General features: G+C 44.0%; 1 protein-coding gene across 2 annotated transcripts; it reads left to right on the top strand.

Annotated features, from left to right (window-relative positions):
* On the top strand, window positions 1-12,436 carry LOC119827862 (2-5A-dependent ribonuclease-like). Of its 2 annotated transcripts, none has more exons than XM_038349785.1 (7): window positions 1-68; window positions 1,986-3,588; window positions 4,268-4,353; window positions 6,647-6,852; window positions 7,682-7,814; window positions 9,780-9,904; window positions 11,152-12,436. In XM_038349785.1, the coding sequence occupies exons 2-7, from the start codon at window positions 2,112-2,114 to the stop codon at window positions 11,273-11,275; spliced, it is 2,151 nt and encodes a 716-aa protein (XP_038205713.1). In that variant the 5' UTR covers window positions 1-68; window positions 1,986-2,111; the 3' UTR covers window positions 11,276-12,436. The 2 variants fall into 2 exon arrangements, with proteins under 2 accessions (XP_038205713.1, XP_038205714.1); XM_038349786.2 differs by lacking the exon at window positions 11,152-12,436 and adding an exon at window positions 9,083-9,115 and having other exon boundaries at window positions 9,780-9,809.
* The last annotated feature ends 520 nt before the right edge of the window (window positions 12,437-12,956 follow it).

The raw sequence follows: 12,956 nt of genomic DNA, 5'->3' as shown, positions 1-12,956 counted from the left end.
AGGAAATGCTCGTCTTAAAGGATCGCTGCTGCCTAAAGAATGACCTCTGGGGAGTCTGAATTTGGAAGGTAAGGTGGGCTGGAGGAGAGCCAGCAAGGCCTGAGGAGTCCTGGTTTGCCTGTTCTCTCAGGGTCTGTTGGGGATGGGGATGGAAAGCCTGGAGGATTTGGGCAGCAGCCCTGTGATCCTGAGCCCTCCCTCCTAAGGTTGTCACTGTCCACACACTATTTATGGTCCCTGCTCCTGGGGCAGCTCTGGAAGGACATGGGGGGGGGGGGAATGAAAGTGAAAGCAGGCTTTGTGTGCTGCAGCCTCCATTCCAGGCTGGGCTTTCCTCCTCTGCTCCTTACTTCACCCCTGCCCACCTCACAGCCAGTTTAATCAGGACTGGCTGCACAAATTCTTTGGTCAGTGACTTCGGGAATTGGTAGGCAGAGTACACGGCATGTGTAGATCTCAGAGAGGGAGGCGTTGTGCGGTTTGTAGCAGACACAGCTGTTTAGATGTTGAGGTTAAGAAGGGCTGACGGAGGACTGAACTGGATGAGTGAACTGGATCCAACACTAGAGCCTAATGAGGCCACTGGCCTAAATGATGCTGGTCAGGAGAGAGGATTTCACACACACACACACACACACACACACACACACACACACGCACGCACAAAGAGGCATAATATATACTCTCCCATTCATTCAGTGCCCAGTACCTACTACACTCCCTAACTCACTGTCTCCTATGCCCCTGTTTATTGTTGTCTGCTATTGAGGAAACAATATTGCAAGTCAGCGGTTTAGGAGTGTGCAATAAGGAAGTAAAAGCCAAAATTGCACACCCACTAACCCAAAGCTGAGCCCATGATTCACATTTTTCCATGACTACTCAATAAAAACGCACAGGGTTGTAAAGAGGACGGTCATGGAGAACACAGTAGCGCGTGTGGGGTGACCAGCATCACCTGGGAGGAAGAAACTCAGATGGACAGAGACAAAGAAATATACTTTTCTTCTTAAGGGAGCTTGCTCGAGCTCCTCCACACCCAGGAGCTGCCAATTGCTAGGTAAGAACGTTTATAGAATACTGAAGAAAGCAGAAGGTTTTCAGACCAGTCATGAGGCGTTAGGACGTCTATCATAAGAAATCTGTGTGAGGAAAAGATGAAATGAGCTTAATTTTCTACCACTTCATTCAGAAATGTATAAACTGTTTAATTTTTATATTGTTATTTCAAATATTAAGATATTCAAGATGAGAAAATTAAAATAAGCATGTATATTCTGAGTCACTTAGCATAGCACTTACCCCAGCCTGAAAATAAATCTGTATGCATGAAAAAAAGAAATCATAAGAAAGGAAGGGCCATGACTGCTCCTAAGATTGGTGGAGGAGAAAGTTTATTGTAGATAAACGGGAGAGTATATGTAGAGGCAGGGACAGCTGGGAGAGTCCAGTGCGGACATGACCAGACTGAGCTTGATCATGTGGGGGAGGTGGAAGGGAAGGAAGAGGAAAGAGAGGGGAACCAGGGCAGCAGCCAGGAAGCTAAAGGTACAAGAGGGGCAGGAAAACCAAGTGTCTGGCTTATGTGAGAAAGAGCCCCTGTGGAAAGGAAAGCCCGGTCCTTATGCTAGAGTTCAAGGTAGAAGGCAGGGTCTGCCAGCCACACCCTGTAACAGGTAATGACTGAGGGATGCTGGGAGAACCTGGCTGCCAGGTCCTCTTGGATAAGTTAAGTAGACACCTCAGCTATTTGTCCCAAGTTTGAAACTAAACACTATACACATATGCTAAATATTGGTAGCAGTTGCTTTGGGGGCTTGGGACTATGGAGTAATAATCTCGTCTTAAATTTATATATATATATTCACAATAGTCCACAACTTCAAAATTTCTAATTAAGCAAGTAAATATGTTTAGTAAAGGCTTCTTATGGGTATAGCTGAGTTCTGAGTCAGATGAATAAGTCACCTCTCTCTTGTCTACAGAGGAGACCTCAGAAGGCAGAACACATAACCCAATTCCTACCCCAAGACTCTCATAGCGTCCCAAAGATACAAGCGTTCATTTCTCAAGGAAAAGGCTGAAAACACTAGGCATTAGAATTGACTAACATGGAGCCCGCAGATCACGACACTCCCCAGGATGGAGCCACATCCTCAAGCAGTCAGAGGACCACTGATGAAGACAGTCTTTTGCTGATTAAAGCTGTTGAAGAGGGAAATGTTGACAGGATCCAGCAATTGCTGGACAGAGGGGCTGACGTCAATGTCTGTGAAGACATCGGGGGCTGGACACCTTTGCACAATGCAGTGGAACATGGCAGGGTAGACATTGTAGATCTACTGCTTCGTCATGGTGCTGACCCTCATAGGAGGAAGAAGAATGGGGCCACTCCCTTCATCATCGCTGGGCTCCCTGGAGATGTGAGACTGCTCCAGAGATTCCTCTCTGAAGGAGCAGATGTCAATGAGTGTGACAACAATGGCTTCACGGCTTTCATGGAAGCTGCTGAGAATGGTAGAGTGGAAGCCTTAAGATTCCTTTTTGATAAGGGAGCCAATGTGAATTTGAGACGGGAGACAACAGAGGACAAAAAGCGAATGAAGAAAGGAGGGGCTACAGCTCTCATGAGTGCTGCTGAAAAAGGCCACACAGAAGCCTTGAGTGTTCTCCTCAATGACATGGGGGCAGAGGTCGATGCCCGGGACAACATGGGCAGAAATGCCTTGATCCGTACTCTGCTGAAATCTGATAGTAAAAACGTGGAGGAGATTATTCGCCTTCTGCTGCACCACAGGGCTGATGCTAATGCGAGAGGAGAAGGGGGAAAGACACCCCTGATGGCAGCAGTGGAAAGGAAACACAAAGGCTTGGTGGAGATGCTCCTGAGTCAGGAGGGCATAAACATTGACGACAGAGATAATGAGGGCAGGACGGCCCTGCGATTTGCTGTTGAACTCAAAGAGAAGGAAATTGTCCAGTTGTTATGTGCTAAGGGAGCCAGTACCACCTGTGGGGATCTTCTTGGAATTGCCAGGCGGAATTATGATATTTCCATTATGGCGATTCTTCGTCATTATGAAGCTAATGATCAAAGTGTCCCTCCTGCTGGTGACTGGTTGCCTCACAGTTCCCGTTGGGGAAAAGCCCTGAAAAGCCTCCACAGAGTGCATAGACCCATGATTGGCAAACTCAAGATCTTTCTAGAAAATGAATTTAAAATTGCTAGCACTTCTGAAGGAGGCATCTACCTGGGGTTCTATGACAATCGAGAAGCAGCTGTGAAGGTCTTTCGTGAGGACAGCACACGTGCACGCAATGAAATCGCCTGTCTGCAGGGCTACCGTGGCGACAGTCACTTCGTGACTTTCTATGGAAGGGAGACCAACGACACCTGTTTATATGTGTGTATGTCCCTGTGTGAGTGGACATTGGAAGAGTTCCTTGGTGGACACAGAGTGGAACCCGTGGAGAAGGGAGAAGATAAGTTTTCCCGCAATGTCCTATTGTCTGTTTTTGAGGCTGTTCAAAGACTACACTTGCAGGGATTTGCTCATCAGGATCTGCAGCCCTCAAACATCTTAATAGGTGAGGCCTTGTGGTAGTGTTTCAGGTATGGCTGTAACAGAACATGGCAGACTAAGAGAGTGATAAAGAATGGAGATTTATTTCTGATCATCATGGAGACAGCATTAGTCACCTCTTGGGGGCTAACTTCCTGACTTACTCGCCTTTTGATCTCGTTCCCAACTTCTATCATTCTTTCATTCCTCTTTCTGGGGACTCAGTGGACTCTTCTAGAAGGAAGAAGAACCCCAAGAGGAACCATCTCATTTCTGACCCATGAGGGTGGTCTGAAGACCAGAGCAGCTTGAATCTGGTGGGCTTAACTGAATGGAAAGCGATGCCAAGACATTCCTAGACTCAGAACCTTGTTCGTTAGCTGTTGGTTAGCTGTTAGTTACCCATAGACTGTATCCTTAACTATGGCCAGCAGCCCCTTTACTGTGCTGTGCCCCAGGAGCTGTGAACATGGACAGCTGCTTGACCTCACCCTCATCTTTCCCTACTGTCTGTCCTGTAAAATATGAAAATATGTGTCCTGCTCTTAACAGATTACTAATAGAACAAATGAGGGTAGACATGAGTAAATAGTATTATTATTGATCTTCAGAAATGACAGACTGCATATCATGTTACATATTTATTTGAATGATCTATCACATGAAAAAGAATATTTTTATTCACCTCTGAAACTGTCCCTTAGATGACAAGAAAGCTATTCGCCTGGCAGATTTTGATCAGAGCGTCCGGTACATGGGAGATCCACGGGCGGTCAAGAAAGACTTGGAGGTAATTTCTGTGGCCCAATTAACTTTTTCTTTCCTCTGCTTCCTTATTTGTTCATTACCCCACTTCCTAGGGCCAGGTAAGGAACTTCCTATTTTAACCCAGAAGGACAGATTTCCCTGGCTTCCCTCCACGGTGTCCACTGTCCTCACTCCCTTGCCCACAGTGGCATTTCTGTGTTTTTCCTCAGGAGAACTTTCACCAGGCTGAGGAGAAGGTGAAATAGCTGAGTTGGCACTGAGCTGCCTTTCACTGTGGTCCCTTTCTTTATCTCTGTTTCCTTCTTCCTCACCAGCTGAATAAGTAACTAACCCGAGGGTGCCTCTTCTTCAGAGACTTCATGGAGACATTTCTGAATACCTCACAGGTTCCTTCTGGAAATACTTTTTTATTTCTGCCTAAGAGTAAAACAAATGAGATTTCCTCCCTACTCTATTCAAACTTACCTGCTGAGAACCACAGAAAGTCAGATATTGAGGTTCCAGACAGTTCTGGAGTGTTGGAGTCAGCCTTCAGCTCCAAGGAGACAGAGCTCAGCAGAAGCCTCAAGACTAAACAGGTCCATCATAGGGAACAGGTTCCAAAAAAATGACAGCTCATGAGCCAGGGACTGAATCTCATCCCACTGCTAGGAGCCCCACAAAGAGAACAAGCTACACAACTGTCACACACATGCAGAGGGACAAGGTCAGTCCCATGTAGCCTCCCTAGCAATGGGTCTAAGGTCCATGAACTCTTATGTGCTCGAGTTATCTGTCTCTGTGGGTTTACTCATAATTATCCTGCCCCCCCCCATCTCATATGATCCCTTCTCCTCTTCAGCTGGACACCTAGAATTGGGCCCAGTGCCTGGCTGTGGAGTTCTGCTTCTACTTCCATCAGTCACTGGACAAAGTTTCTATGATGACAATTAGGGTAGCCACCAATCTGACCACAGGAGAAGGCCAGTAAGTCACCCTCTTCACCACTGCCAGGAACTCTGGCTGGGGTCATCTCCGTGGACGTGCGGGAGCCTTCCCTGCACCAGGCCTTTCTCCCATCCCATCCTGGCCCCCTCTATCAAGACACCTACCTTGTGTCTTTTCTCTGTCCCTTCCCCAAGTTGACGATCATAATCCCTCATGTTCCCATCTTCTTCACTATACCCACATCCCAGTTTACTCAGGAGATCTCAACTATTTCCCCATTCCCAGGGCGATACTTGCATCCCTGTTAGGGTCCTCCTTGTTACCTAGTTCCTCTGGGACTGTGGATGGTAGCTGGGGTATCTTTTGCTTTAAATCTACTGTCCACTTAAGAGCATGCGCACACTGTGTTTGTCCATCTGTGTCTGGGTTACCTCACTCAGGATGATTTTTTTTCAGTTCCATCCATTTGCCTACAAATATCATGATGTCATTGTTTTTTTAACAACTGAATAATACTCCATTGTGTAAATGTACCACATTTTCTTCATCCACTCCTCGATTGAGGGGCATCTAGGTTGTCTCCAGGTTCTGGCTATTAGGAATAATGCTCTTACGAACATAGCTGAGCAAGTGTCCTTGTGTATCCTCCCTTCCTTGACTTGTCCACATTCTGTCAGAACATCCAAGACCTAGGTAGAATCCTGCTGCCAACAAGTCTATCACATCAGCTCTGGACCAGGATGGTCTTTCAGGAACCTAAACTGTGGGCCATGTGTGGCCTTGAGAGCTCTTTGTGCACAGGGCTTTGCATTTCTCACCTAGAGTCCTAGAGATTCGGAGTCCAGAGTGCTAACATGACATCACGGGACCACAGGAATATAGCCCAGAGATTCCTTTAAATTCCTCCAATCTTCCATTTCCACACTGTCTGGACTGACTACTTATGTGTCACTGTGAGAACCTGAAGGAAGAAGGGTTTGCTTGAGTTCACAGTCTTAGAGGTTTCAGCTCAGGCTGGATGTGAAGGATTGATAGACCAGCTCATCCTGGACAGGAAGTAAAGCTCAACCACAACTGCAAGGGACCAGGTCAAGGTATAGACACCAGGACAATCCCCCACTGGGCCACTTCTTCCAAACACGTTCCATCTTCCAATGTCCCATTACTTCCACATAAGTCTACTGACAGTTTGAATCCATCAGGGGCCATTAGGCCCGAGCGCTCATGATCGTAATCTTCTTTGTGAATGCCATCACAGACACACCTAGAAATCCCCCTTACTAGTCTTCTAGGCAGATCCGTGACCAATGAAACTGGTCAAATCTTTCAAGCTTACCCAAATAGGTTACCACATTGAAATTTTGGTTTGATTTATGGCTTCTGTGCAGGCCCTCGGACGGCTGGTCCTTTATGTAGTAATGAAAGGTGGGATCCCCTTTGAGACACTGGTGGCTCAAAATAACGAAAAGACGGCAGAAATGTCTCCAGACGAGGAGACTAAGGACCTCATTTGTTGCCTGTTTTCCCCTGGAGAAAATGTCATGAACTGTCTGAAGAACCTGCTTGGCCATCCTTTCTTTTGGTCCTGGGAGAAGTAAGTAGACCTTGGGTATGAGTGACAGCAGTGGTTCTCAACATTCCTAACACTGTGACCCTTTATTACAGTTCCTCATGGTGTGGTGTGAAGGTGGATGTTTCTCTCCCATCTGCCAGTTCTCAAATAACCACTCTGAAGCTTATTTTACTTCTAAATGCTTAGTTTACAGATATGGCTTGTTACTAGCTAACTCTTACACTTAAATTAACCCTAATTCTTATCTATCTTTAGCCACATGGCTTGGTATCTTCCTCAGCATGATATTCTCATCTTGCTTCTCTTTGTTTGCCACCGACTCTCTGACTCCACCATTCCTCTTCCCAGAATTCTCTGTGTCAGGCTGCCTTCCCAATCTCTTTCTGCATAGCTATCGACCAATTAGCTTTATATTAGCAATGGGCATAGTTCACAGTAGTGGTGACCCCAACCATACAGTTAATCATGTTACTACTTCATAACTGTAATTTTGCTACTGTTATGATTGTAATGTAAATATCTGCTATGCGGGATGTCTGAAATGTGGCCCCTGTGACAGTGTCATTTGACCATAAATGGATCGTGAGCCACAGGTTGAGAACCACTGTGGTATGAGGAGATGTCAGGGCTGGGCATCAGCAGGCCCAGGCTTTCCTTTCACCTTGACAATGTAGGCATTGTGTCCTTGGGAGGGGCAAGAACCTGCTGGATTCTGCTTGTAACTACCGAGAAACAGTTGGGAATTGATGGGGGGGCCTCTCCCATCATAGAAATTCTATTAAAAATCAAAGCTCATCAATTTCCCTTTTGGGGACAAATGGGATGACCATGCTGTTTCTATCACTCTCAGCCGCTACAGAGCACTTCGGGATGTGGGGAATGAATCTGACATCAAAACACAAAGAAATGAAAGTGAGATTCTCAAAAGACTGAACTCTAGGACGCCTGAGCCTTCCAGAAGTTTCTATCAGTGGACATCTAAGGTATGAACACCTTCTGTAGTCTAGGAAGATGAGTATGTCTAACAGTTTCTGCTGCCTTTCCTAACTTATTTTATACACCAGTCTGTTGTTACTAGGAAGTGACATTCTCTCCAAATGAGCCCTCTAGACTCTTTTTGAGTCTCTATTCCTTCTTTCAGAGTCAGGACCCCTAAGACACTGTTACTAAATTCTGCCTTAGGATGGCCTTAACCAGTCCATTGCCTATTCCCTCAACTTCTGTTATGATAAGAACGACTGCTAAATAGAGCCTAAGCCAAGGTGGTTCTCCACCATAAAGTCATAGCCTAGACAGACCGGACACCTCTGCTGTCTGTAAGCAGCCCATGTTCAAAGGACCCATCACCTTGTGTTGAGAAGACACATTAAAAAAAGATGACCTTTCAAATCCTTCCTCTTCAAGACAAATTCTGCTAAAATTGAATTTAGGGAACTCTATAAAATTAATCAGCATCTCAATCTGTATCACAAACTCTCATTGTAAATTTACAAACATTTCTCAAATCCATTTCTGTTAGGGCCAACGTCATAGTCTGGATACCATACAGCAGACTAGAGCATGTTCCCACGAGGTGCACCTATCTGCAGAGATGATGCTGTGTGCTGCAGCTCATGTACAATGCACCCTGGGAGAATCCATGGTCTTCAGGTCTTTGAGACCAGCAGCTTCTCTATTTCAGGCCTCAGCTCTTCTCTCTGTCTTTGTTTCTGATTCTCATTTTGTTTTCTTTCCTCCCCTTGTCTCCACTCATAATTGCTAATTTAATATATGTTTTCCTTGCCAGTCTGCAAGTCCCATGGAGCAGAGACAGCCACTGTGTGCTGGTTCTTAGTATGGAGTGCATGTGCCATGACCCTTTGCTCAATGCATGCATTTGAGACTTCAGTTCAGACTTTAAATCTTTAGAGATGGACATACATAAAAGTAGAGACTTTTTTTTATATAAGTATATGATATACCTTGAGCATATCCCCCCATGCCCTTCAACCCTGCTCATAACCCTCCTCTTTCCTTAGTCCCTGATGCTCTAGACAGTTCTGACTTATTTTCCAGTCAAATTTACATACATGGATCTATGTATGTAAGCAGAATCTTATTTTATTTAACTGAGAGTGACTTAATTTGCCTAATTAGACATCTCCATTTCCATCAGCTTTCATGCAAATGACAGAAGTTTTTTTCTTTTTATGGCTGAAAAAAATTCCATTGTGCACATAAACCACATTTTCTGTAACATTCTGCGATTGAGGGACCCCTAAGTTGACTCCACATCTTGGCTACTGTGAGTAGTTCTGTGATGTCTCTGTGATATGTTGACTGAGAGTCCTTTGGATGAATCCCCAGCAGAATTGCAGCTGCTCTTTTGGTAGATGTAGTTTTAATGTTTTGAGGAAGCTCAAAACTGATTTCCATAGTGGCTAGGCTTGTCAACACTTCCATAGAAGGATTTATTTATTTATTTTATTTATTTACTTACTTATTTATTTATATTTTTATTTTTTATTTTTGGTTTATTGAAACAGGGTTTTTCTGTAGCTTTGAAAACCTGTCCTGGAACTAGCTCTTGTAGACTAGGTTGACCTCGAACTTACAGAGGTCTACCTCCTCTGCACCCCCCCCCTCCCAGTGCTGGGATTAAAGGTGTATGCCACCACAGCCCAGCCCACAGAGGGTAATAAGCATACTTAGGCACAATTCCTTGGGAACTGACAAGAACAGACAAAGGAAATCAGTCACTTAAAATGCCTCATTCAAACAAGACCCAAAGCCCCGCATTGCACAGTGGGTGGTGGGTGTCATGTTATTTCGTTTGTGTCTGTCCATTTGTCTCATTCATTGGTAGAGGGCATTTATTCAAATTTGCATTTGGTCTTCTGTTATTAACAAACCATCAGGATTTGCTTCATGTAATTACAGTATCTTGAAGGTAATATTTTGTTTTTTAGATCGATCAAAATGTTATGAAACACATGAATGAAAAAACCACCTTTTCTTATGAGAACACTGTGGGCGATCTGCTAAGGTTCATTCGAAATATGGGCGAACACATCACTGACAACAATAGCAAAAAGTAAGTGTGGCTTTCACTCTTGTGAACCCTCCATGCAGGGAGAAGAATTAGAAAATACAGTTCTAAGTCTGTCCCTATGGAAAGAAGAACATTTACCCTTACTGCTCTTTGGACTGGAGAGGGAGGAGAAGGGGAAATGGGGGGGAGGGGGAGGGAAATGGGAGGAGGGGAGGAGGTGAAAATTTGTAATAATAATAATAATAATAATAATAATAAAAGAAAAAGAAAAGCAAATTGGGGGTGGTGTGGCACATGCCTTTAATTCCACAACTCAGGAGGCAGAGGTAGATGGATCTGCATGAGGTCAGCCTGGCCTACACAGCAAGTGCCAGGCCAGCCATAAATGCATAGTAAGACCCTGAAAGAGAAGGAGGAGGAGAAAAAAACAAAACAAAAAACCAGATATTATCTGTTTTAAAAAGGAATCTCACTGAGTCTCTGGGGCTTTACAATCAGTTACAGACATGCCCGGAAGGCTCTCATTCTCTTTTTATCTTTGCTGAGTTCTACTGAACAGAAGTAGCTTTCTGTGTGAATAGAAGAGAATTCATGGCCACTGTATAAAGCAAATGTAGAGTTACAAAATTTGAGCACATCCCCACAGTAGTTAAATCATCTTTTGTTATCAAAATTGTTATCTGTAAACACACACCTTACACCTCAGGATGTTTTCTTTTTTCATTATTTAGGGATTGTATATAATGAATTGTGGAATTGTATCACTATTTAAATGTGTTTTAGAATTCTGTGTGAGTACTGCATTTATATCATTTCCACCCTTCTCTCCCCCTTTCAACTCTTCCTGTGCTCCCCTCAACTCCTTCTCAAATTCATGACCTCATCTTTAATTGCTGCTGCATATACTCACATATGTATAGATGCATACTGAGTCCACTGAGTGTTGATCATATGTGTTTTTCTTTAGTGCTTATCACTTGGGATTGGAACCTCTCCGAGGGGTCTCATCCCCCTCTCTCAGCACCCATTAGTTGCCTGTAGCAGCTATTTATCTATGGATAGGGTCTTGTGAGATCCAATCCCAGTGTTACCACCATTTTTCATATATGGACAAACAAGTTCAAAATAATTAAATTGCACAGATATTAAAGAGTCAGGAAGCATCTTATTCCTCAGATTCAAAGCCCTTATTGTTCCTGCTATAGAATCAAGTACAGCTGTCAGAGCATACTCTTAAGAAGAAGGAAGAGTTAGGAGCTAGTAGGCTAACTATTTCTGTTTTGTTTCAGGGTGAAGAAGAGAATTGGAGATCCTTCTTGTTATTTTCAGGAGACATTTCCAGATCTTGTCATCTTTGTCTACAAGAAACTAAGGGATACCAAATACAGAAAACATTTTCCTCAGACTCCATGAAGCCTCAATGTGCCTGAGGCAGCAGGACCAGTGGACCTACGGAGCTGAGTCTTGCAAGTTCAAGGATACAATTTTTAACGTGCATAGTTCCTGGGAAGTTGAATATCTCTAATCTGTTAGGCAATCTGGTTGCTTGTGAGGCCTGAGTTAGGGAGCCAGTGTGTCAGTTTCTGATACAGTAAACTCCACACAGTTAAAATACAATGCACTTCAAAACCATATTACTCCATTTTGGTGGACAGAATTGGGGGAAACTTCTGTCAAGATTTCATTTTTTAAAAATGTGTGTGTGTGTGTGTGGAGAGGGGGGGGGGATGGGGGAGGAGTACACATGTCACATGTGGAAGTCTGAGTATAACTTTGTGGAGAAGGTTCTCTCCTCCTACCATTAACTGGGTTTTGGGGATTAAATTGACATTGAGGCTTTTGTGGCAAGCCCCACCATCCACTCGAGTCATGTGACCGGCATGATTCCTACTATATTAATTGGACCAAAGGAATGAGTGTCAAGATTCCTGTGGCTGTATGTTTTATATTTATCTTATTTAATTCTTTCAATGATCTTGCAAAACAGAATTTATCATCTCCATTTAAGAACTGAGGCTCAGAGCATCCGAGTGCCTTGCCCAAGGTCATACAACCTGTCAGAACAGTGTCTAAAAAGATGTGATGTTATTGGTGCATTGCACAACATGGGGGCGTTAGAAACAATCAACATCCCTTCTGGGTGAAACTCTAAAGGAACATGCCAACACATGCAAAGGGCTCCAGGAGGCTTGGTTAGTCATTCAGAATTTGGTACCTAGCTAAATAAATTCCATTCTTTCTGGAAGCACCTATGGATGTTTCTCATGATCTGAAGGTCATAGTTCTCACTTGGAGTCTTTTGGCAGTGGCATAGCTGGGGGCATTGGCACTGCTGGCATTGAGTAAGGATGAGCCAGGGATGCCCTCCAGCATTCTGTGATGCATGAAGTAGCTCCTCCTCACAATACCACACTGTGCAGGCTAAATATCAGTGGTGCTGAGGTTGAGAAAGACCATCTGAAGGGACTGGGGCACGTTATAGCTGGCCCTGGGTCTAGGGCTGTGAAGAACATGGAATACCTCCCAGAAGAATGACTTGGGTGTGTTTTCTAGATGCTGGATCTGAAATGAAGCGGCTCCTTCTGGTGTCCCCTCCCTTACCTCCCTGTTCCATGGTGCAATGCTCTATTTATGGTGCTGTCCCCAGCTCCTTGACACATTGTCATCTCAGTGTATGCTTAGTAAAAATGTTTATTCCATTATGTAATGTTTGATGAATCTTCCTTGAGTAATCACTGAACCATTCTCGTACAAGAATGATGAGGATAAATTGCATGGACTTTAAAATTTATACTCTACACCTACATATTTTTAAATCTAATTTTGTTTTGAAAACAGTACTGTAAAGTAAGCACTGAGATCTTTGTTTTGATAATGAGAAAACTAAGGGTAGAAATATTTTTCTATACTCTGGGAATGTAGCATGAGATGTCACTGCTTTGATTTGGACAGATTTTCCTCTGTGACATCTAGTATTCTTTCTATCTACCATTGTGGTGGCTAAGATAGAGCTTTGGAATGGGAATTAAACGGTATCTTAGAGTCTTTCCAAAAAGGAGGTCTCTGGAAATGACTAGATGGCTGTCACTGCCAA

The sequence above is a fragment of the Arvicola amphibius genome, chromosome 12 (genome assembly GCF_903992535.2).
Source record: "Arvicola amphibius chromosome 12, mArvAmp1.2, whole genome shotgun sequence".
Classification (NCBI taxonomy): domain Eukaryota; kingdom Metazoa; phylum Chordata; class Mammalia; order Rodentia; family Cricetidae; genus Arvicola; species Arvicola amphibius.
This window is presented reverse-complemented; position numbering and strand designations above follow the sequence as displayed.